The sequence below is a fragment of the Triturus cristatus genome, chromosome 1_2 (assembly GCF_964204655.1).
Source record: "Triturus cristatus chromosome 1_2, aTriCri1.1, whole genome shotgun sequence".
In the NCBI taxonomy this organism is placed as follows: Eukaryota; Metazoa; Chordata; class Amphibia; order Caudata; family Salamandridae; genus Triturus; species Triturus cristatus.
Genome location: NC_140580.1, coordinates 876,450,538 through 876,477,326, shown reverse-complemented (window position 1 = coordinate 876,477,326; position 26,789 = coordinate 876,450,538). Strand labels below are relative to the sequence as shown.

The 26,789-nt window shown below is 44.3% G+C and overlaps 1 protein-coding gene across 1 annotated transcript in view; it reads right to left on the bottom strand.

Moving 5' to 3' along the window:
• Positions 1-26,789, bottom strand: part of MORN1 (MORN repeat containing 1) — a 1,183,871-nt gene that overhangs the window by 109,841 nt on the left and 1,047,241 nt on the right. The window contains exon 13 of the mRNA XM_085609315.1: positions 3,525-3,598. Coding sequence (XP_085465441.1) covers positions 3,525-3,598 — 74 coding nt within the window. The remainder of the gene's footprint in view (positions 1-3,524; positions 3,599-26,789) is intronic.

Below are 26,789 nucleotides of genomic sequence, written 5' to 3'. Positions count from 1 at the left end.
TTGGATGTAATTTATTTCCGGCAGATTCGAAGGGTGGAAGCTGTTATTACACTTACTTCGAGAAGCCAGTGGAGGACCAAAGGTGCCATGGGCCTAATGCAAGCAAGGAAAATGTCTCCCAGCCCTCCAATTGAGTAGCAAAAGACAGCCAACATTGGGATGCACATGGGTACACACCCCAGGGCCTCTGTACTGTTGAATGGGATGCACTAGTGATAGCTGGTCAAGACTGTCAGAAGCTTTTATACAGGGCCAGGGTTACGAAATTCATGTGGGTTCCTCCTATGGTACATGAGCACTTTTCACATAAAACAGTATTCTACACACTATCAAAACCAAAAGCACTTAGTAAGAGGAAAGCTTGACAATATATGGTAGACACATTCGCTTTTTTTGTTAGTTAGTTCCTCACCCACTCTATTAGTGGCATGCTTCATTATTGGGTCCCGTCCTGATCCCTAAAAACAGGATGGGCTCTGCTATATTCCAGGGAGCCACGGCCGGACTGGGAACCGAAACCAGCCCTGGCAAACTGCTCCGCCGGCCCCCGGGTGGCCACCGAGCCGTTTGCCAAGGCTGGGTTCGGCCGATATTTCCTGGCTCCGGTAACTTAAACGGCCCCCAGGGACCCAATACCGGCCGACCCTGGCAGCCACTGGGGAAACACCCAGTCACCCTAACTAGAATCAGTCAGGACATAGAAAACACATGTCAACATAAATATGCAACATACACTGGCGTTCACTCGCCCTTTCTCCAATGACTTCATTGCCTTGGGTCCTGTAAAGAAATTGTAATGAAATACTTTGGTGTCAGGCTATCTGGGGACTTCTGTATTGCTCTCTCGCAGGCACCCCATTCCATGATCACACAGCACTCTAAAAGATCCTGCTTGCTACTACTGAGTAAACATGTACAAAAATAAACATGAGACAAACTATGTGGGTTGGAGTATGTAGTGATCATTAGTCTGTAATACTGAAAATTCTGAGATAACAGCACATGCAAAAACATGTAATGTGTAGTAATCTCAAAATCTGAATTTTAGGAACATGAATGTCACACAGCAGGAGAGGGGTCATGCCCCTGTAGTCATACACTGAGATATCATCATGTAGAAAGTTATATCCTATCTGAAATGGTCCGGAGAAGACCTATTGTTGTACATCATGGAAAAGAAAGGGCAAGAAAGTCAGCCAAAAGTAAACGTATAGGTCTAGGTCCATAATAGATGTAGTTGCCCAAATACTCACTTAATCAAAACTGCCATGTTACCTGCCATACCTATTCACACCCGTCTCTTCCATAATAATAAACGGGAGAGCAAACGTCATCTATTTAAGGGGAAGCAACCAAAGCAGTAACCTCCATGGACAAACCACTTCAGAGCGTCTTGTGCATTCATCCATTGTGGCCTCTAGTGCGCCAGGCCTCATGGGGGTTGTAGTATCAAAGGGCCCCGGCCCCATGTGAGCAGTACATGCACTTTCACATATTGCCCCAAAGCTTAGGTGCTCATAGAAAATATAGTTCCTAATGTGGGTGCCGTTGTACAAGAATCTACAAAATTCTAGAAGGTTTCTCAATGGCCTCCTAGACATTATGCCGTGAAACAAAGGGGACTGTTTCTCAAAATGAAAGGAGAAAGAAATTGTAGAAAAATAGAAACTGTTTTTGTTATACACTTGTATATCTAATACTAATTTTTCACATTATTCACATTCAAAGAAGGTACCATATTATCGTGGCTTGTCAAGACTTGGCTGGATTACCTTTACCAATGTTTTGTGGCTTTTTGGCCTATAATAATTTGAAAAGTGTAGTTTTTGACTTGCAATGGGCTTACTCTTTTAGTTTGTATTAGCAAGTCCTTCCATAAACACCTCCATACCCCTCCCTAAACCCCTATTTACTCCTCCCTAAACTCCTCCCAGTTTGTTATAAATGTCACCCATTTTCCCACAACTTTGATGGACCCTCCCATATTTACTACTAAAGGGCCGATTACAATTTCATTAGGAAGGGCTCCGGACTGGATTCGGTAATGTCGAATCCGATTTGGAACCCTTGTTTCCTACCAAATCGTCCAGTTCTCCCGATCACGATGCCCGGAAACCGTTCAAGCAGACCGAATCGGTTCTAAAAAGCATTCGGATGGCCCGAGTCTTTCATAGCCAATTCGTACAGCTCTATGGACATGGTTTCGAGACGAGTGGTTACGATGACCGATTAGACAGCCGTTACGATTCGGTTTGCCCGAGACGAAACGGCTTTCGGAATCGGTATTTGGGGGCCTGTTGCGGGCCCCCCTTCATCCGGAGGCGTTCGAAGGTAGCCCCTGAGGGAACCCAAGGGACCCCTCTTTCCAACCATGCACAATGAGGCAGGTTCCATGGGGTGCCCACCACAGGTTGCAAGGTTCCCCCCCCCCCCCTTTTTTCAATGGGAGCCTGTGTTCGCGTTCGGAACACAGGCTCCCATTGAAGTCAATGCATCGTAATCGGTCGTCCGGACTCACAGGACCCGATTCGTTTGGAAACTAGTCCGGAACCGATTTGTCCGGGACAGTTTCCAAACAACATCGTAATCGGGCCCTAAGTAGTGAACTTATATGTGTGGAAATTTCCACGTAGAAAAGATAGGAGAGGTGGAAGTGGGGATTTATACGACATGTTTATGAACTGCATTTTGTACTAAGTATTACTACTGCAGTACTACATTACATACTTAACAATGCCACCTCCAGGTCATGAGTGACACCAGATGGGGGAGACTAGTTAAACTGGATGCTTGGCGATCCATTGTATGGTAATCTTCACTCAATGCCCTCTACAGCAGGTTTAGTTGAATGCCATCCAGAACAGTTCTGTTTTCAGAAAATTCCTGAATCTACAAAAACATTTGGCCTAATACAAAGAGCCTGATACCATTGGAAGGATGCATCACCTCTAATGGGTAACCTGTTTTGGTCAAGGGCCATGCGCTCCATAATTAAATTAAAGGCCTGGCATCCATATTCAAAAGTATTTAGCTGGTATCTCCTCTTCACTCACACAGGAGTATAATATACAAGGCAATCTTTGCAAGTGGACATTGTACTGTAATTTTGAAGCACAATCTTGATCGGGCATGGATTATAATTCTGAAAGGTAATCCTTCTGACATGAGGCAAATGCATACTTTTGATGGTAACCTTCTGCAGAAGCCAAAGGGACAGACATTGAAAACATTACCATCCACCACAGGTGCATTCTTTTGAAAGGCAATCTTTTCCAGTATCCACAAAAGCATCGGTTTTGAAAAATAAGATTCTCGGGCCGTTGGAGCACACAAGGTGACAGGTGACATTCCACACAAGCTGCACTTGTAATCATGGGAAGCTAGAATACAATTGGTAATCTTCCCCCTGAGTCATAAAAGGCACCATTCTGAAGTCTAATCTTTCACATTGGCTATGTGGGTGATCTGCTTCACGATATTTCGTTATTCTTGCCAGGTGATACCAGAAGGAAGAGGAGACTTACCTGGCCTTACAACACTGTCATCCGGCACTACATGCTCTTTCTTTGATTTGCTTCCTTTGACTGTCAGCTCAGATCTACAAAAGGGAAAAACATGCGTTCACATGACAAACACTCGGACAGTGATGCAAACAGGTTCATGCATTATGAGTTTCTGCACAGCTTCTATCCAGGGCCGGACTGGGAACAGAAACCAGCGGGGGATAGTGGGTGGCAGCGAAACGCACCATTCCCGCTTTTGTTACTGGGGGCCAAAATTACCGCACTGCTGCAAAACCGGCCCTCTGTAACAAAACCGCCCCTCCACGGTGACAAAACCAGCCACCACCGGAGGGGAAATGCCCGGGGAAATGCCCGGTGCCTGCTACGGCCAGTCCAGCCCTGCTTCTATCTTTCTTCACCATCATCACACACTAGAGGAAGTCATTGCTCTGTGCAGATTATGCTTTTGAAACTGTGTTTACGAGCCCCCGCCTACAAACACATAAAAAAGGTATAATATTTTCTGAATGTGATTAAAGCCCTGATTTAGAGTTTAGTGGATGGGATACTCTATATACATCATCGCAAATATGATAGAAATCCCTTCAGCCGCATTACAAGTGCCATAAGAAATAATGCACTTGTAACACGGCTGACGAGATATCTGTCACAATTGTGTCTCATCAGCAAAACTCTAAATAAATTAGGCCCTAAACTCAAACCGGCTTATCCTACCTATAATGACAATCACTGAGGATTAGAACAGCGTTTAGGCTTCATGGCTAAATTAAATTACCTACTGTGTTTGTGGTCCTCGATATATTAGAGGCAAAGTGCTCGGCTATGTACTCAAAATTACTTAATTCCATTAAGAACAAAAATAAAATTTCATGGTACCAGCTTGTTTTCCAAAACAGAAAATTGTGAAGCCCCCCTGCCAGCTGAGGGCCCAGCTCCTAAAATTAGATAGCGCCTTCACTAATGGTAACTGAAACGCATCTGCATGCTTAAGGGGGGTGAGGACCCACCTTGTCACAATGACCTTGTGTTAGACTGTCTCTATTTTATTCTGAGCATATTCTTGCTGCTACCTCCTTTCTTTTTCCTGTTTACATCAACTTTATTGTCTCAAAAACAAGCGACTTAAACTGAATAACAAACTACATAGAAACAGACTGATGGAACGTGGAGAGTGGGATTGACAACTTGTTGATGAAGAATTGGCAGATTTTTATCTCACTATTTTTCCTTATACTGTATGACTCAGAGCAACACAATAAAATCACTAACTGACTAGACCATATACAACTGGGTTTGAGAGCACTCTTTCTCTGTTTGAAATGATCAACAATGGGAACCACAGTCTTATGGAATCAATATAATGTATTTCTGCCATTTTAATGGCCTTCAAGTGTAACGCCTGCTCCACCCAACTACTATACAAAGCAAAAAACTGGTTAACATTTATATTTGAACCGTCCCATTCACCATGTAAATTAACAGTGGGTCAAGATCTCACTATCCCTCTTTTGCAAAATACCCTGTCTCCTGCAAATCTCACACTGAATTAAACTTTTAAGATACCTTGTGTTGGAACAGTTAAATGGCTAAAAAACATGTCTGAAAGTTTACAGAGACTACAAAATAAAGCCACCAAAGCACGCCTGACCTTACTTAAATTTGGCAATGCCAATCCACCTCTAAAAAGACTCCAATGGCGCATTTGGAGCAAGGAATACAATTAGGACACTTTGCATGATCCAAAATTGTTTTTGAAATAAAGGTTCATCATATTTCCAAAAGCTGACACCACACTACATCACCACAAGAAACTTTGTTCAGCATTTCCACGTCTGATCCCACTTCGCCACTTCAACAATTAAAAATAAGGAAGACGATCCCTGGGAGTGTGCTGGGTCCAACACTATGGAAAATGCCTTTCAACCTTTCTCCAAGAAACCAAACTAACTCCAATGTAGAAAAAAGCTCAAATAAACTTTTGACGCTATCGTTTGCCTATGACTGTTCCAATGGGCCACAATTAGTAATATCAGAAGTTTAAAACCCTCTCCACAGCTGGACTCTAACAGCATAGATTGTTACTCCATATATGTTTTGCTGCCATTTCTCTGTTGCTACAGTTTGTGCAAAACCAGAAACATGCTGAACCTCAAACTTTGCGATTCCTCGTCCTGATGATGACCCTATAAACTACGTATGGATCGAAATGCTGTTGACATATATGGCCACAAACACACTTTGGAATGCATTCTAATGTTGAGTGTGGACTATAAAGCACTTGAACGCTCTACAATTATTTTGTCACTATTCTTCTTGTTTGATCCCCAGCATCATGTATTCACATTTCACAATGAGCACATATATGTTCAATTGTCGACTATTTGATATTTGTCTGTCTTTTCAAGCAAAAATGTAAATGCTTGTAAATCACTCTTTCTTGTCAACATGGTCATTTTTAATAACTCTGGCTTATGGCATATCAATTATGTAATTTAAACTACTAAATATTCCTTGATGGACACTTATTATATATACTTTCTCTATTGCTAGGACCACAGATTTATAGCATTTTATAAGCTATCTAAATAATAATAATAATAATAGTTATACTACTACTACTACTACTACTAATAATAATATTAAATTTCGAATATTGGATATAGAGCAATCCTAGTCAGACCCTCCAGGATTTTGCGATTTCGCGGTTTGCCGCGAAATCGGCACTTTTGTAAAAATGCCGCGATTTTTACAAAAGTGTCCGCGAAATCGGCACTTTTGTGACAGGGTTTCTATATCTCTGCTCACCCATATCCCAAGGTCTGTCACCGAGGATGTGCACCATTTAACAAGGTAGTCCAGAGTGCATTTAGCTACAGCAGCAATGAAGGGAAATATAAATGACTATGTCCAATTAATAGTGATAACTGATAAGTAACTGATCCTTGAGGGACTTTCTGATAACAGATGAGGTCTCAGATATACAGCGTCACACATCAGTGTAAAATGACACCACGAGTGCTTGAGCCATGACGCTATATCCCTTTCTGAGTGATGTTGATGGAGCCAAGTGATGTTGATGGAGCCAAGCCACCAGGAGTTCCATGGCTAAAGCAAATAGTGTGGGTACCAATAGGAAACCCTGCCTTGCTTCCCGAGTAATCCCAATAGTTGAGGAAGCAGGCCCTTTTAATCTAATTTGCACAGCAGGCTGGTTATAGATCACCCTCACCTGCTGAAGCCCGTGCACTCCAAAACCCTGAAAAGGTTGCACTGTTCAAGTGAATAAAAAGTTTTGGTGGTGTCGAGCAATACACCACACTGTCTAAATCAGGGTTTATCTAGTGCCGGACAGTGAATATAGTTCGTGGGGTGTATGAGTGGTAGAGCCCTGGGATGAATCCCGATTGATCCAGACGGCTTAGTTTAGGAATTAATGGAAGAATTCTGTGCACTAACACTTTAGTCAAAATGGTATTGTCTATTTTAATTATTGAGAGGAGATGAAAATGATCCCAGCTGACGGGGGGGAGGGGTTATCAGGCTTCAAAATTGTCACCATTGGCGCTTCTTGTAGTGCAAGGGGGAGACAGACAGACCGTTTCCCTGGATTCCTCACAGACAGCTAGGAGTTGTGGAGCCAGAATTTCATAATCAAACCATTTGCCCACGGGGCCTTGCCAGAGGAAAGGCTGCGATTCACCTGTACAATCTCCTCAATCGATATGGGCTTGTCAAGATAATGACAGTGAGCCCCGTCACCAATAGTGTCAAAACGGAAGGTGATGTGTGCCTGCCTGAGGTCAGACTTAGATTGGTAAAGGTCAGTTTATAGGGGAGAGACCAGTTGAAAATCTCCTCAGCATCATGTGCAGTGGTGTAGTCTTCCTGGGGCATTTCAATAACGTCAGACTTGGTCCATGAGTGGCACAGTAAGCGTGCCAAGGTTCTGCCCTGTCTGTACCCTCTCCATATCATCTGGCTCTAGCCCCCATGCACAAATAACAGAGCTCTCCTTCCGTTATTTCTCTCTTTCCCCCAAGATTAGCGTGGATCGCAGCCAGCACCACTGTGTCTTGCTCCACAAAATAAGGTTTTTTCATGTGAAAGGATCTTTTTTTGAAGAGAGCACAATGGCCTCAGAGAGTTTTCAGGATACCCGATTGTCCGGCTATGTTTGTTCCTCGGATTACGTCCTTGAATTCCTCCTACACAGTGCTTCATTCTCCAATGAGTCCACCTTAGGAAGAAATATTCATGCCACAAAACCTACCTTGTTGCGTCATGAAGGGCGGAGGTAACAAAACGGGCATGAGCCCATGGGGGTGCAATGATCTTCGAAGACAAACAGTAACACATCAGTAAACCCTGCAAGCCGGAATCGCAAAGGTCGCACTGCAAGGGCGGTCAGGGGGCCTCTCACCGCATACCAGGGCCCCTGGCCCCACCTCAAAGGAGGCACTGACTGTCACTGCCCGGGGTCCTCTCACCGCACAACAGGGCCCCTGGCCCCACCACAAAGGGGGCACTGACTCTCACTGCCCGGGGGCCATTCACCGCACTACAGTGTGAAACCAGAAAATCTGGATAAAATCGTGGCTTCCATGCTGAAATTGTGTGATCTTAGGCAAAAATTTAATTTCACTAAGGTAGGTTCTGGAATACCATTTCCCATGGGAGCCCATCTTTTATGGGCTTCTCAGAACTTATACTAAAGCAAATGGAGGAATGCATTTTCAAGGGATAACAGCCTTCACCTATGGGCTGCTTCCTCTGTTCTATACCCCAGGTTGCCTATTTCAAAGCGGAATACTCTGCTAAAACAGTTTCCATTGATTTAAGGCTGAGAATGAATGATTATGAGTAAAATAAAGTGCTGCAAAAATGCCGCTAAATTTCCATATTTGTGCCGCTAAACTTCCATATTCGTGCCGCTAAATTTGCTAATCCATGCCGCTATATCTTGGGGGGTCTGGGCTAGTTATGATAGAAGGGCAGCTAAATCGACCCAGGGACGGATTGTGACTGGAAATTAGTAATCAAATCCAATTAAACACCCTGTAAAGACAATGCTGACAGTTTGGTATTATTCATGTTATTCAATGAGATTGGTACATAACGCTTACATTCTCAATTTGTATTTGATACTTTTATTTTTGAAAACAACCCTGTTGCTACATGTACTCCCACTGTGGTAATGGGATATTTTCAGGGTGTGACTGTGCCCAGTACAGTCAGATAGACTCGGGGTTTGGGAGGGAAAGTCTTAGGCTAGGAGGCTGATGAAATAAAAGAGGTAAATGTGAAAAAATGTATGAATTTGATTGCAAACTGGATTGATAGGTCAATGCGTTTCAACCCAGAGCGTCCATACAAAACTAATGTAAACAAATATCTCAGTGCTTCTGCTTGTGTATGAAAGGTGCTAGGATTCGGACGAGAGCCTCGTCTCTGTAAAGGTGCGCATAGAGGTCTGTAACTGGGAGTCTGGGTGCAAGCAGAGACCGCGCCAGAGTCTGATATGATGCTCAGATCCCGTGGAAGCAGGGGTCTCTCGGTAGGGGGAATGGGCAACAAAGTCATCCCGTCTTTTGGTGATGTTATTGGGAAATGAAAACTACCATGAGATTTTCTGTAACCTCGATGGCTTGTGGCGTCGCTCTAGTACAGAGGTCTGCAATGAGTAGCGCAAGAGTTATTGGTAGCTCACCAGATCCCTTGAAGTTGCTCTCAGATGTGAAATAGAGACCATTACCTCATTCAGAGGGTCTGCACATTTAACAGAAGGCAGCATTGCTCACCTCAAGACCCTTAGAGGAGCGGCTTCCAAACCAATGACAGGGCGTCATAGTAAGACTTAAACAGATATTGTGTCAGCCTATGGGGCCTGCCCCATGGCTATCTCCTCTCGTAGTTACAAAACACATTTAAAGTTGATAATTGAATGAGAGACTTATTTCTGTGTTCCTTTGTGCTGGAGGACACATGATGCTTTGGCTGCTATGTCATTAGTCAGGTGGAGGCATTTAATAATAATGTGCTTTTTCCTTGTATTTCTGCTGGTAACCTCACCTGAAATGCTTGAGGGATCCCTACTGATAATCCTGCTTAGGGTGTCCATAGTATAATGTTAACATATGTGATTACTATTATACAGTGATAATATTTTCTAGTAGCTCGAGAGGACTTTCTTTCGGCAAAAGTAGCACTTACTACAGAAAGGTTTGGAGACCCCTGCTCTAGTCTAAAGCGTAAGACCATGAAAGAGGGAACATGCGAGGATTCTTCAAGGATTATTGGAACACCGCAGGGACTTCCATGTGTGATCTGGTGGAGCACGCTTTCAGAGGGGTACAGAAACATAATGGGGCCCCCATGCAGAATAGGACGAAGGGACCCAGAGTCACCCTCATTTCATAGCTATTCATTTGCCTTCGGCTGAATGGTGGCCCCCTCAAGGGTTGAGGGGCCACTATAGGCCTCCTACCACCACAGGGACTATGTTACACTTCTGCACTCTTTGGCTTTATCCAAAACGATATCATTTGAATTTCCTAGCTCAGAAAAGAAAAAGAAAAGATAGCTTTCAGCATCTAAACCATAACCATCTAAACCTTCAAGTTAAAATACAAATGCATGAAACTCTTAAATGAAGGGCAGACTCTTTCTGATGTTAGAGCATCGTGCCTAAATGGTGGCGGACCAAAGTCGTAATGAAAATGTCAACAATGACACACATCTTTGATTGTTCCCTGACACATTTTCAGTTGTTCCTCTACACACTTTTGATTGTCAACACCCCACCTCGTTATCTCCTGTAGGGACCTCCTTTAGGGCTTGACCACACTATTTCTGTCTTTCTCCCTGTTTGTCCTATTTAAAGAGGGCTCCAATGCGAAGCACTGGAGTGTGTCATCGTAAGTCCTTCCTTAAAAACTCCTTTTTAACTCCTTTTACCATTCTGTTCCATGACCGACATGTTTAATTATTGTAACCCGTTCTCGTACATCACTTCACACATAAAGAGAAGGAACAGCAGTCTTTTTAGGTTTGACATGTGATGATGCATGCGCCGTTAATGGCAAACATATTATATTTTGTACACAACCTCAGGGGATTTGGTTCAGCCTCCTTCAGCCCTTGGGTTGAGACATTGTCAACCATATTGTGGATCAACCAAGTTTCATCTTCTTTCTATTGGCTGTTTGGGTGCATCCTTCTGCTTCATTGGAATGCATGAGGGACGACTGTACATCTGAAAAGTACACTCTGTTTTCACATACCTAATACTTTATCTCAGTGCTTCTTAAACGTTTTAGAACCACCACCCAATTTTCATAACAACAAACTTTTACCACCCAACTACCTTTAATGGGCATGAGGCTGGGCGATTTTTTAATGTAACTAAAGCCTCGTGTGGTAGTGCATTGTAGTTTTTACAGACAGCACTTTTTCCATTGAAATGGCCACGAGATTTGTGCAGACATACACTTTTATTGATAGAATTATATATAGTGGAAATCGGGTTGCTGGGATTTATCATATGTGCATCACAAAGTAAAGTGTTTTTATTTGTTTTGATCCTGTTAAAATCCGTTTCCGCACACTTCAGAACTACAACAAAAGTCTTTCATTTTGATTCCTAATTTCTGAATGAATACAGTTCATTTACAGGTATTTACATTTTATTGTGTGAGGCAGACAAATGACATCCTACAGCCTTTCCTCTCACACTCACTATACTCCAGCAAGATTGTCACATAGTTCAATTTAAAACTCCTCTACCTTTGCAGTCAGTGAAAGAAAAGTAAACACCAATCTCCATGTTTAAAGAACAAGCAGCAATTTGTCAGAAGACATAGCCTGACATTTTACCCCTCTCTTTGAAGCACCAGCAAATGTGACAAGTTAAGGACAAAATTTAAAGGCATCTTCATTTATTGCTTTTTATCTCATTCATGCATTGTATAAGCAAAAGAGTCCTTTTAAAAAAAAAGATTGCATTGCAGCAAGCATTGTTTATTGTTTTAGCAAAGTTTGAATGTATCAAAAGTATTGGCTTTGTTAATGGTTGCTTTTATGTTTTATGTACCACCTTTCTGAAACGTTGCTGTACCTGTTTTTATATTTACTGATGCACTAGTTTGTTAATAAATTGACCCTGAAACACAGCTTAAGCACCAGGACAGAGGCCAAGAGAATGGGACAGAGTTGGAATGTAGATATTAAGGTGGAAACATGGGTCGTCTTCTCACGCCTCAAGAATACTGTTGGTTGTGGATGCTAAGGAAGCATGCTGCAGGTAGCCATTTGGTTGTTCGAAAAGTTCTTGTTACAATTCTTGTATTTGTTGTACATCTTTAAAAAAAATCACAACCATATTGGAGGAATGTAATGATGTTGGTACTCACTAGGGCAAAAAAAAAAAACCAAGGTACTTACCTGTACACTGTGGTTCTCCAGTATTGATATCTTTCATAGATTCACATGCTTGAATCTCCGGTCGTCATGGTGGGAGTCACACGGTAACATAATAACTAGCAGTAATACAACATCACCATAGACCTCCATAGAACAGAAAACTCAATTAAGTAACTTTTCAGCCTCATTTTTAAACATCCAAACTTCAGCCAATCACAGCTGAGGCCTCAGAGTTCCCTTTCCCACAAAGCAACCATACCTTAGATTTCGAGCACAAGTGTATAGGTATACAAAAACTCTGAGGTGATTGGCGATCCTAATCTAGGAGGAGGGAGGGTCACATTTGAATCTATAAAAGGCATCAATACCAGAGAACCACAGTGTACAGGTAAGTAACTTGTTTTTTCTCCATTATAGAATCTTTTGTAGATTCACCTGCATGAATCCGACTAGTAAGCAGTAAAAAACACAATAAGAGAAGAAGAAAGGTGGTGATGTAAACTTGTAGCTTTAGAAACCAAGAAGAGAATAATGCGCATACAAATTAACAAACAGCATGTAAAGAACATAGAAGGCCAAAGCCGCCTACCTTAGGCAAAGAGATGTCGGAGTGTAGTTTGTCCATCAGCGGTATCTGCCTTTTTCCAACCATCAAGGCAGTAATGCTTCGTGAATGTGTGAGCGTTCGCCTACGTTGCCTCCCTGCAAATGTCCAGGAGTGATGCTGCTGCAAACAGGGCAGAGGAAGTCGCCACTTTCCTAGTAGAGTGAGCTTGTGCTTTTGCAAGAAGCGGACGGACAGCTTTTTCATGACAGAAGAAAATCGTGGATTTGACCCAACGAGCACTGCTGGCCCGTGTCAAGGCTTGTCCTATCCTGGGTGCCGAGAAAGAGATCAGTAGCTGAGAGGATTTACGGAAGGCCTCCTTTCTTTGCAGATAAAACTTTAGACATTGTTTAATGTCCAGAGAATGCAACGCCCTTTCCACTGCTGAGGAAGGATTAGGAAAGAGCGTTGGTAAAACAATCAGCTCATTGAGGTGGTAAGTTGAAGGCACCTTAGGTATGAAAAAAAAGGTTAGTGCATAGGATAACCCTGTCCGGCAAAAACTGCAGATACGGTTCCTTTAGGGTGAAAGCATGGGTTTCACTGATACGTCTGGCTGACGTAATGGCCAAGAGGAAAGCCTGTTTCCAGGAAAGGAACTTTAATTTGCACTTGTGTATTGGTTCAAAGGGAGGACGCATCAGTTGTGACAGAACTGTATTTAATTGCCACACATTTGTAGGAGGCTTAACAAGTGGAAAAGCTCTAAAAAGTCCCTTCATAAATTCTTTGATGAGTCGGTTAGACCACAGAGAAGTTTTATTCGAGTGTCTTCTATACCTAGAAATTGAAGCAAGGTAAACTGTTATGGAAGAGTGAGAAAGTCATGATTTTGCTAAATGCAAGCGATAAGGCAGCACCTGCTTCGAAGATGAAGAGAATGGATGCGATGCTTGCGAGATACACCAAGCACAGAATCTCTTCCATTTAGCTATGTAACATTTCAAAGTAGACTTCTGTAATATCTTAGTACACTCCTTGGAAAGCCTCAAATTCCCAAATTCAGTGTGGTGAGGAGCCAAGCTGACAAATAAAGACAGAGGGAGAACGTTTATGAACCACTTGGCCTGGGTTCATGTAGAGAAGATCCTCCTTTGGAGTGAAGAGAATCTGCGCATACTCGGATAGGCGATGCAGCTCGTTGTACCCAAACTGTTTTGTCCAACCTGGAGCAATGAGAATGATCCGACAAGGCTCTTGCTTCATTTTTTGAAGTACTTGAGGAATGAGTGGAAATGGGGGAAAAGCATAGGCAAACATCCCCATGCAAGGAAACTGGAAGGCATCTCCCCATGAATTTTGATGAGGATGTCTGCTTGCAGAAAGAAGACACTTTTTGTTGAGGAACGTAGCGATCAGATCTAATGTTGGGTAACCCGAGGATTGGAAAACCTCTTTCAAATGTTGGTCGTTGAGTTCCCATTCAGGGGCACTGTTTGGAGGCCCTGCTGAGAGAATGGGTCTTCTCGTTATGAATCCCTGGCATGCGCTTCACTCGCAAGGAGATGTGGTTCACAAGGAGCCATTCCCATATCTGTTGAGCAAAAAGGAAAATCACTTGAGATCTCATTCCACCTTGCTTTCGGAGGTAAAACATAGTCATAGTGTTGTCCATCCAGACAAGCACTGACGCACCTTTGATCCGAGGCAGGAAGGCCTCATACCTAAAAACACTGCTTTGAGCTCCAAAATGTTTACATGACACTCCGATTCCTGTATGGACCACTTACCGTGAACCTGTAATTCTTGAAGGTGATCCCCCCATCCGTCCCTCAACGCATCTGAGGTCATCACCAGTTGTGTTACAGAGTGAATGAAAGAGAGGCCTTGCAACAGGTTGTCCTTGACCATTCACCAGGCCATAGCGGCTGTCATTGATGCTGAAATGCGAACCTTGTTATTGAATTAGCCTTGAGACTGAACCCACTGCGCATCAAGCTGTTCCTTCGGTGGTCACATGCAAAGTCAGCAATTGGGAATGAGCGGGATGCAAGAGGACATCATCCCCAGCATGGACTTGTATTGCTTCAGAGAAACAAACCTTTTTGTTGAAAGAAGCTTTGTTGTATCCATAATCCGCATTATTCTTTCCTGAGTGGTAAAGGCTTTGCCTAGCTCTGTGTTGAGACGTGCACCCAGAAAGACCAATGATTTGGCCGCGAAAATGGGAAATTTGTCCAGATTGATGCAAAGACCTAAAGACTGGAAGAGAACCCGACAGGCTCTCATTGAAATTTCGGCCGCTTGAAAAGATGGAGACTTTATGAGCCAATCGTCCAGGTATGGAAACACCTGGTTACATGAACGTCTTAAGAAGGCTGCTATTGGTGCCATGCACTTTGTGAACACCCTGGGAGCTGATTTTAAACCAAAAGGAAGCACTTTGAATTGGTAATGGCGTTCTGCCACCTTGAACCTGAGAAATTTTTGATGTTGAAGGTGAATGGGAATATGAAAATAGGCATTGAAGAGATCGAGAGAAGCCAGAAAATCCCCTTCTTCCATGAGAAGAAGAATCTCCTGAAGAGAGAGCATCCTGAAAGATTGATGAACTTGTTCAGCATTCTGAGGTCTATGACCTGCCTCCATTTCCCATTTTTATTTTTGATGAGGAAGAAGTGGTAATAAAACCTCCGTTTTTGCTGGTTGAGGGGGTACACCCTCTATGGCCTGCTGGAGAAGAAGCACATTTATTTCCTTCTTGAGATCTGGACGGTGACGGAGCAGAACTTTGTGTGGTGCAACATTTGGAGAATGCTGAATGAATTCTAGCGTGTGGTCATGTTGGAAGATATCTAGAATCCATCTGTCTGAAGAAATGGAGTTCCATTTCTAAAAGGATGCCTAGAAGACATGACATGGTGTGGGACTATCGTAGCAGGGGCCTGATGAGCTTCATTGTCTCCTATTCGAGTCTTGGGACTTTCCAGCAGATTGCAGCCTCTTGAATCCTGCCATTCTTGAATACATCTGAGCAGTGTTAGACTGGAAGGACCTGTTGTATGGATGGTAGGTACTCTGTGGATAAGGCTGGTAGCGCTGCTGAAATTGCGGAAGGGATATGAATTGCCCCCGACCTCCAGTCCGAAAGGACTGAAAGCGGCGCTGCTGGAGATTGCCTAAGGCTTTGACTGTATCTGTGTCTTTCTTGATAGATTGTAGCTCCTCGTCTATGTGCTTACCAAACAAGCACTCCCCATCAAAAGGCATGTCTAAAAACTTGGCTAGGACCTCTGAGCGAAAGGTGGTTGCTTTTAGCCATCCCTTGCGAGGCAAAACCGCCGCCCCTGCTATCTGCCGAAATGCAGTGGATGAAATGTCCATAGCTATCTCAATGAGCTCCGAAGATGCACTTTCTCCCTCCAAAAGAATATCTTTTGTCTCTTTCTTTTTATCCTCGGGGAGATACTCCAACAGAGTAGAGATGTCTGACCACATCTGCTGATGGTATCTTCCTAAATGGCCATAGCATTAGAGGTTCTAATGGAGGTAGCCACCAGAGCCGAGAACCTCTTTCCAATATTGTCGAGGCGATGACCCTTCTTGTCCGTTGGGGCAGTGCAGGGAGATGCTGGATTCTTGGCTCTTCTCTGTGCTGCTTGCATGATCACAGAGTTCGGCCTTGGGTGACCAATAAGACATGCAGGCGAGTCATCAGGAGCCTTATATTTTTTGTCCAGTTTTGGAATAACAGCTGGAACAGAGGCAGGTGTTTTCATTAACTTTAGCCCTTCTTGCCATAGAAAGTCAATTATAGGAATTGCTCTCACTGAACGTTGAGTCTGTTTAGTTGGCATTGGCAAATCAAAACGTTTGGAGGCATGCTTTAGAAGATCATGAAATCCCTGACATCTGTTGGAGGGGAATCCGCAGCAGGAGGGTTACAAGATGGTGACATAGGGGCTATGTAGTCATCGCATTCATCATGGGCATCTATGTCTGTTTGTATCGAACCTGCTTCTGTCTGTGCATCCTGAGTGTCCTCCGTGATGTCTATAGGAGGAGGAAGGGTCTTCTCCCTTGTGGATTTGAGAGTACTTTGGCCCAGAAGAATAGTGGGTACCTCTTGGGGAGGTAAAGGCCTCTGAGGAGCATTTGCGACTGGAAGACACCTGTAATAGTCATTAAGCATGTGACGGAGATCAGACACCAGAGACACTGGAACCTTCACTGATGGTTCCCTGAAATGATGATGCTCCTCCTCTCTGTCATTGTAAGAATAACGTTCCTGGAAGGAATCCTGACTCTGCATGACGGATGTGTCACTTTTCGCAAAAGAAAATTCCCCTGCCAGATAAGAAGATGGATCATTGCCCTCAATGTCCTCATCATCCGAATCTTGGTACGTGACCCGTAACTGCTATGGACTGTATGCAGTGCCAAACATACCTTCATCCTCTGACTCTTGGAAGTCCAGAAGGCGAGAAAGAGATAAAGGAGATGTTTTGGAGAAATCCTGAATTTGCCTGAGCTGAAGGAGACTGATTTTTCCCTCGACGACGGTGCCACCACCGATGCAAAAGTCTACAGTACTGTCGACAGTGTGTGGACGGCCTTCGTCTACGGGGACATCGTCGCAGGAACCATCGATGATGAAATTCTCGTCGAAGGTGAAGGCCTCGTCGACGACATTGTTACCGTCATCAATGCTCTCGCCGCCATTGCTGGAGTCGACGTCTTGACCGTTAGCGTCATAGTCGTCAACGACAAAGCCATCAATGCTGCAGGAACCTCCGGTTTTCTTGATGAGAGTGGAAACTTCGAAGAGGACGCCGTCGAGAAGATTGGTCTCTGAGAGGAGTCAGAGAAACAGATACAGGATATGAATGAGGATTTTGAGGCCTCTGACTGAGGTTTCTTGTGGTGTTTAGGCTCAGATTTGCCCTGGGACTTAGATCTCTTGGAGTCTCCATGATGTGAAGAGGGACTGCCCTCCTTTCTTTTCTTTGAGGAAGAATGGGCCTTTTCCTCAGGTTCAGACTCCAAATCTGAAGCAGCCTTTCTCTTCTCCCTATCTTTGAGGGTTTAAGCTGAAAAAGTGTGGCAATACTTGAATTCCCTGGGTTTGTTGTCAGCGTAGAGGCACTATAGGCACTGTTTGTTGGGGCCTTCAGAGAATAACCTACAATTCCCACAGGTCTTACAGGCCTGACAGCCCTTTTTTAGGCTCTGGCATCTCAAAAGCAGGAAGGCCAAGAGTATAAAGTCCATGAAATACCTTGAGAGTAGCTAAATCTGAGACTGGAGGTCAAAAGTTGGGAAAAAAGACTAACTGAGCAGAGCTTAGGGAGACTCCCTATCACACGACGTGCTGTAAGAAATCTGAGGTATGGTGGCTCTGTGGGGAAAGGAACTCTGAGGTCTCAGCTGTGATTGGCTGAAGTTTGGATGTTTTAAAATGAGGCTGAACAGTCACTTAAGTGAGTTTTCTGTTCTATGGAGGTCTATGATGATGTATTACTGCTATTTCTTATGTTACAGTGGGACTCCCACCATGATAATGGGGAAGATTCAAGCATGTGAATCTATAAAAGATTCAATACTGGACAATGTGTGTTACTGTGAAACCTTTGTATCATCTTGGGATAAGTTTTTTATGTGATTATTTTTTGCTCTGAATTTAATTAAGATCTATTTAAAAAGAGAGCAAATGGGACAGAGGGGGTTGCTAACGCTGGATCAAAAGAAATGCATGTAGAACCAACTAAAGGGTAACAAAGAGCAGTCCAATTTCCATCCTGGACACAGGAGGTGCCAATTTAATGTGTGCATGAGGTCGAAGAGTTCAACTTAATTGACGTCTCCAAGTACCAGTGATCATAGAGAAGTCATAGAGAGCTGCTGAGCGTCAGTAACCATTTTAGAAGTGGTAGTGGCCGAACTTCAGGAACAGTTAATTGAGGTTTTTCTGGGGATCTGTTCTTGGCCTTACTGACCTGGGAAACAACCTGTACCAAACCAGTGCAGGAGCCCTAATGGAGGGACTACACCGGTGATACAGCCTTAATTTGAACCTTAGTTCACCTGCTGTATTTAAATAAAATGTATTAATATATTGCTGCTTCACGTTGTAACTTATTCAGTTGCTGCTCCTTGCCACCACTTTGCAGCGTGTATGTATATAGCATGCATTTATAACGTGTATACTGCATTTAGGGTCCCATCAAAGTGCGTTAAAGGCACGGGTAATGACGGAAGACCCAGAAAAGAGGACCATGCCTACTCTATGCAATTTGCGGTGCTAGTTTTTCTATGTACTCACATATCAGCTGTAGTCATGCCTGTTCCTGCTACTTTACAAGATTAGGTTAGTGTCCCCTGTTCAGCTGTTGGGAGTGTGGAATACCTTCATACTGTGTTTCTGACTGACGCCACCCATCTGACCTTCATGGCAAAACCTGAAAATTGATTTGCTTTTGCTGGGATGGTTAAGCCTGTTTTCTGTCATATTTTCTTCGGGGAAGAATTCAGAATAATGCATATGGAAAAGGTTGGGCAAAATGGGAGTCAAGTGCAACTGCGATTATTTTGTGGAAAAAAAATCTGAAAGATGCTTTACAAAAAGATTACGATAGACATTACCTGAAAACTCAAATTTCAATAAACCATATTGAAAATTTGTTTTAATAGAAAATTGTTCTGCAGCTCCCTCTGATCCTACTGAGCATCTGCTGCTACATGGCACAGAATTCTTAGGTCCCTCTTGAAAGCGTGCTATTGGGCACTGCTTATCTTTTCTACTCCCTGCTGCAAAGTCACAATAATAAGGCATGCGTGCTGAGCGAGAGCGATGATGCAAAGGGTTAACAGAACCTATCATCTTTAATGCAGTCTGCTGAGAGATGGAGCTGCGCCTCGCCTTCCTGCTCTGACTTTACCACTTTCTTTAAGAGCAAATCCATTTATGCAGTGGTCTGTAAATAATGGCGCAGACCTTGAGAATACATTGATTTGATTTTTCTTTTTTTTTGTGTGCGCCAAAAGGCAGGCAAGATTCATAGAGCTGGATTCAAAAAGAGCAGTGACATTATTTTGGAGGCTGGACTGAACAATACCAAACGAGATTTGCTTCTCGGCAAGAAGAAAAAACACAGAGTGAAAGAAGCCATCAAGAAAGAAGATGGGCGCACAGGCAGGATAAGGGCTGCCGCTTGGCTCTCTGTCCCTTTGAGGTGTAGTGAACTGTGCTTATTTTTAGAATTCTGACAAACATCTGCTAAGACAGGGGTTTGCTGAAGCAGGCTTGACTGCTGCAAAGTTATACCTGTTTTCTAATCTATGTCTTAATGAGTGACTCCTGACAGGAGGAGTGTCTGCTGGATGGCATTTTTACAGGGAGGCAGGCAAACTTTGCATTTCATATCTATTAGGGATGAAGGTCAGATGGTCGGAGATAGCTGTTCTGCAGTTATAGTTAGGTCAGAGTTCCCAGTGTTAATGCATTTTTAGGTCTCGCCTGACCCAGCGCATGCGCTGGTCTGGCGAGACTTATTGAGAGGGCTCCAAAAAGTGCTACCAGGTCAGCCTGGAGCTACAGTGCATGTGCGCGGGCGAGCGCGCCGCGCTTTACCGCTTTGATGTTTGATCGCGATCACTTTTACTTTCGCGGCTGCACGGCCGCTTTCCATAGCCAATAGGTCTCGCTTTTGGGAACTTATAAGTATTTAGTTATGCAACTGTTGCATGGCTAAACACTTATAAGGTCCCAAAGGCGAGACCTATTGGCTATGTCAATGCTTGTTTTTTATTTTGTTAACACTGGTGCCCTTGACAAATCTGCATAAACGTTTCTAAAAAAGTAACCCGATTTGGATTTGTCATGCAAGTTTTGTGAGGATCTAGCAAAGGAGAGAGCAAAAACGAGGTGTAAAAGTGACTTTTCTAGTTTTCATTTTCATATAACTCTTTTCTACAGAAAAAAACCCGTTATGGAATTACATCAGACTCGTCAATAGTGACTGTTGTTATTGTTAGATTAGAGTTCCTATTGAAAAGCAGATTTTTATTTTGCTACTAACTTTAGTACAATTTGATACATTTGCACAAACCTTCCCATGAAAAATGATTTCTGGTTTACGGTTGGTATGTTAAGTTTCATGCAGATCCAACAACGGGTGCTGTAAAAGTGGGGTGGTTGGGCTAACACTATGTGCGTGAAAGGGTTAAAAAAATTAGAGCTACCTGGACAGTTAGTCCGCAGAGGATTTTAAACCCAGATAGGTGGACTGTCTCTGGACTCAAATTAAAAAAATAAACGAATCTGATTGGATGAGGGAGTCTTTTCTCACATTGTCCATTTTGGGTCCACAGATTGAAGTCAGCTTTGACGGCCCGAACGCTTTGATTGGTTTGCCACAAAAGCACATTTCCTGTTTTGGCCACCATTACAGAATGGAGGGCTCAGTCTCCATGTCCTGAGAAAAATTCGACTGCACATAAGGGAACAAGGTGAATTCAAACCGACTCCAGGCCCATGTGGGGCAACTAAATGGGCCTACCAATGAACCGGGCGTGTAAGTAACAGCAACTATCTTGCTCTAACCGCCTGCCTCTTCTGGAAAGGGAAAGTGCAGGACCCAGTAAGAGGGCTGAAGAAGGCCAATAATGAGGTTAAGACATTGCAGCAAGCAAGGACAGGTCTACGGCAGTCCTCAAGCCATGACAGTGATTACACAGATAGCAACCCAGACACATAAGTTGACTGAATACCCTTGAAAAAAATCATACAAAAAGGATTGCTTCCCTACATGCTAGATATGCAGACTAGAGAAACCACCACCCAGATTAAATCAGAGACAGTGCCCTTGCAAAAGAGGGTCCAGAAATTAAAATGGTGATCAGGGAGACTGACCTTCAGTGTATTCTTCAGGCCCTCCTGAGAGAACTTAAAGTGGACCTGGAAAAGAAAATTGAACATAGCACTCAAGATCTGAAGTCCTCACTCGGCAGAAAGATAGGTGGCCTCAGCAGATGTGCGGAGGCCCTAGGTCCAGAGTGTTGGAGGTGGAAGCAGAGCAGACTCCCTAAAGGCCAGTAGGTCTTCTGCATCACAGAAAAATGAAGTGATGGAAGGACATCAGCAAATAGACTTAATAAAGCTTGAAGACATGGAAAAGAGGAGGAGGAGGTAGAATATATGAGTCAATTGCCTCGAAGAGGCGGAAGGATTAGACATGTTGTCTTTTATTACACACTTCCTCATCTCCCTGTTAGATTCAGACCACCCAAAAGTAATTTGTATTGAGCACAATGTTTTGATCCAATCGGACTGCGTCAAAGTGCATAGATGTAGAGATGCAGTGGATAAATTCAACTACTAGAAAGAGGTGCAAGAGGGCCACCCAGTCATTTGTAGAACATGCTGGGACAAGAACCCATACATGCATTCATTAGAAAGCTGATGAGCAGCCCTGTAGAAAAAGTATGAGGCCGGGGCAAAAGAGACCTATAGAGTGGCACAAAAAAGGTTCCATTAATTAAAACGAAAAGCCCTGAAGGACTATTTCGCAGATCTAATTATGGCATCGGATAATTCCTCTAAAGATGTTTTTAAAATTGTGAAAGATTTCGTAAAACCGCAAGTCCTGAAAAGTTCGATCGCCCCCTCTCTGCACTTATGTGAGGATCTGGCTACCTTCTTTCAAACAAAAATTCAGACCATCTACGCATCTTTCCCTAAAACAACCATCCCAAGGCCACCGGCTGTGACCTTGCCGACAACTCTCCCCACGGAGGGCTGGAGTGAATTCCACCCTTTCAGCCCAGACATCTCTCTGTCTGAACTTTGTAAAGCTAAATCTGGTTCTCCAGCCGACCCCTGTCCTCCTAAGTTTTTTAAAATCCTAGCCCCATGGCTGAACCCAGCACTTAACCCTATCTGGAATTCCTCCTTGAAAGTAGGTATTTATCCTACTAACTGGAAAACGGCGTCTGTCCAGCCAATTTTGAAGAAAGAGGATGCTGATCCAGCAGACTTAAAAAACTTCAGGCCTATCTCACTCCTTCCAGTCCCTGCTAAAGTACTAGAGAAGGAAGTTCAAACACAGTTGGCTGCATTCCTGGAATCACATAAACTCCTTCACGACTCACAGTCGGGCTTTAGGACAGGCTACAGCACCAAGACGGCCTTACTTGAAGTGGCGGAAACAGTTAGGGAGACGATGAACCAAGGGAACAGTGCGATGTTAGTGCTGCTGGATTTATCCGCAGCATTCGACATGGTGTCACACCAGATCCTCCTAGAAAGACTCGCCGTGCTTGGAGTGATGGGTACCACCCTGAGATGGTTCCGCTCCTTCTTGGAGGGACGTTCCCAAAAAGTGCTTTTGCACCCATATGTCTCCTCTTCCACCCCTTTGACATTTGGAGTTCCACAGGGCTCAGCCTTGAGTCCCTCCCTTTTTAATATCTATCTTTCCCCACTGGCCCCTATAATCGAACAACTGGGGGTGAAAGTCATCTCTTATGCGGACGACACGCAGCTTGTGTTCTCCTTTAGGGAACACTCCGAGGCTGCATTTACGAACTTCAGGAGTTGCCTACAGAAAGTTGCCTCCTGGATGAATGACAACTGTATGAAGCTAAATGCAGACAAAACTGAGATACTATTGTTTAGCCAATATTTCCCCCCCAGTTCAGAACTCTGGTGGCCTGCGGAACTAAACCCCCCCCCCCCCCCCCCCCCCCCCGGTGCCAGCAACCTCGGTAAGGAATTTGGGATTTAAATTCGATGCCTCTTTGTCAAGCAAATCCCAGATCAGCCAGGTCTCTGCCGTCTGTTTTTGGAAGCTAAAAACCCTGAGAAGATTCCTGAAGCTAATACCGATCAGCTGTAGAAAGTCCGTAGTTCATGCTCTGGTCATCTCCCAACTTGACTATGCGAACAGTCTGTATCTTGGCATGCCAGAGTACCTTGTCAGAAAGCTGCAGATTATACAAAACGCAGCAGCAAGACTGATTAGGAATGTTCCTTTCCGCCATCACATCTCTCCGCATCTCCGGAGCCTTCATTGGCTACCGGTAAAAAGACGCATCGAATTTAAGGCTTTAACCTTGGCCTCAGAGCTTCTCGAGACTCAGGCCCAATATATCTTAAGAAAAGACTCCAGAAATACCATCAATTCAGGACCCTTTGCTCGAATTCTCAGGAGTTACTGGTAATCCCTCATTTCAAGAAAGCCAGGATGGGCGGCAGTTCTTTCTCGGTAAGAACAACCATGCTATGGAACTCTATGCCGGAACATCTGCGTAAATCCCCCTCAGAACGGGTCTTCAGGAAAAACCTGAAAACATGGCTGTTTGACCGGACCTAGACCCTCTTAGCACCTCTGCGTTTTTTTCTCTTTTTTTTCTTCGTGCTCTGTTGCTAGCGCCGGGACACCTCCATTGGAGGTAGCTGTGCGCTCTACAAATGTCAGTAATAATAATAATAACATAAGCAGCTCGTCATGACTGTATTTAGCTATAAAATGAATAATATCACATTTAAGCCTTGATAGTGTGCAACGGAGCACCCACTCCACAGAGCAAAAACACATGGACTCTTCAGAATCTGTTGAAATAACATTATTAATTGGAATCTTCATTTTGCTCTAAAACAGTGGCTGTCTAGCATGTGTGAAATTTTGCAGAGTATAGGAATCCTCACGTGTTTTAGTGAAAAACTGTTGTCAGAAATTTGGTGACTGTGGAGCACAATCATATTAATAAAATTGAATATCGTGGGCTTAGAACACCTTGGAGGAATGCCTGTGATGTTGTAACCAGTGAGTTTGAAAGGGAGGGCTGTGCTCAAGAGCACGTCGAAAGGCACCTGCAGCCAACATCTCAAGGGAGAAGAATTTAGGATTGTTCTCTCACATGGAAACACAGAAACAGAACAATATCTTTTCTGTCGATCTTCGACCTGTTAAATTAGCCAGTGTTGAAAGGGCAGAACACCTGAGGCGGGGTTGAGGGTGAAATGTCGGAATAGCACAGCAAACGGAAGATTCCTAGCCCTCTCTCTTCAAGGCCTCTACAAAATGGCCGCTTGGCAGTAATTTCCAACAAGAATCTCACACTCGCAAAATACTCCAAACCCCCCAATTTACTGTGCATTCTGACTTAACAAAGAAATATTAAAGGGAAGAGATATACAAAAAAACCAGGTCTCGCTTTAAGGAGGGGAAACAAGCCTAGAATGTGTCTCATGAGCCGAGTTAAAGATTCAGAAGTGAGGCCGAAGAGGGTTGGATTAATAATTTAGAGGATCGAATACCTAAAACCTGTCAGTCTGCCAGCGCTGAGGGAAATAGAAAGTGTGCTGGAAGAGCTCAAGAGTTTTCTACGAAACCTTGGGGGCTTCGGCGCGCGAGACCGGAACAAGACAAATTCAAAAGTGCTGCTGTCAAGACGGCTTTCAAGGAGCGCAGATTAAAAACCGAGAACAACGGGGAGGCAGTGAGCATAATAGCTGGATCCTAGCCGTTTCTTTTGGTGTTTGTTTTCGTCAGATTAACCAGAATGGCTTTATAGCTCAGTCAGCACAACAAAACAATCTTATATTTTTTTGCAATATGAAACTTTATACAGGGTGTACAGTGGAAGAGCTGTGGCGCAGCGGCCAGGGAAACTGACGCCAGAACCAGGTGGTTCACGGTTCGATCCCAGGTGCCTGCAGCAGAACAGCCCAGCACCATGTGACTCTGGGCTATTCAATGTTATTAATAGTATTGTGCTCCACAGTCACCTAATTTCTGACAACAGTTTTTGACTAAAACACGTGAGGATTCCTATACTCTGAAAAATTTCACACATGCTAGACAGCCACTGTTTTAGAGCAAAATTCTTCCCCAGGGCCACCAGCGCCTTGACACCTTCGAGTAATTGTTCGCGCTTTACAAATACTGGACATTTACATTGTTTTGTAAGCTCATACATAAATTCAGATCTAGAGAGGCTGAGAACGTGCACTGGCCTGTAGTAGTCCGCAGGGACTCCGTAGTCTAAGGGGATCACGGGACAACCCTGGGACATGCGGTTGGGGCTTCAACCGACTTCTAGGGACAGGGGGTGGGGGGGAGGGCAGGCCTAACTACTAACGGCGGAGCTGCAATAAGGGACGTCTACTCAGATACTCCGTTCGTGCCGTCAGCCACATGCGCTGATATCACCCTTTATTATATACTCCCTGGTCCGCACCCGTCCCAGGGAGTTGACTGCGCTACAAAATATTACAGTGGCCGGGTGGCTCACTACATCCCATCCAACCTATGAACTTGGAACAGTAACTGTAACAGAATGTCATTGTCGTAGCTTACGGAGACCGCCTCCACCAAGAGTCTCACAGCCACCAAATGTTCAGCCTTCCTCGTGTAGCCCTCAACCCAGGAAGTCCCACAACCTGGAGCTCGGCTCTGAATTATTACGTAGCCCGTAGTGGGGGTGCCTGCCTCGGTCTTCTCGGCTCTCAGCACCCTGGTGCTGGCTGTCACTGCTGGGGCCAGGATCACTTTGTTCGGCCTCCCTCCGTGGTCTCTCAGGGTTAGCCTCGGCTGTCTGGCCCCCTTCTATCGGCGCATCTGCCTCTGCTTCTTCCCACATCTCCCTCTCGGGCTCCGACACCACCTCACTCGGACCCAGTGCCTTCTTGAACCACGACATATTCTGGGCCATTCTCTGATTTCCTTTCTCCGCAACGACTGGAATTCCCTGGACTCTCACTACCTTCCATAGTTCGTGCTCAAGCGGTGTGCGAAACTTGGATCCCGGGTGTCAATCTTTTCCTACCACGTAGTCTCCTACCTGGATGTCGGCCCGTCGAGCCCCTCTTTTCTGGCTGGCCCGGTCAGTGTTACTTTGTCGGCGGGCCTGGGACCGCTCCAGATCCAGAACCGCAGGGGTCCACACTTCACTGTTGGGTATACCATCCATCACGGCCCTTTTTAGCAGGAGATCGTTGGGTGGCGTTTAGTCGTGCAGTGAGGCGTTTGACGGTATGCACTAAAAAACTGGTACAAGCAGGATTCCAGATTGGTACCTTGAGCCACCCCAATCCTCAATGCTTTGTTTAATACCCTCATGAACCACTCCACATCTCCATTAGCCTAGGGTCATTGGGGTGTTATTTTCCGATGTTGTATGCCATGCTGCTCAAGGAACACACAGAATTCCTGTCCCTGAAATGGCAGCCCATTATCTGTTTGGAGTTCCCTCGGGAAATTCCCAGCAGGGCAAAATTTTTCTCCAGTACAGGCTGA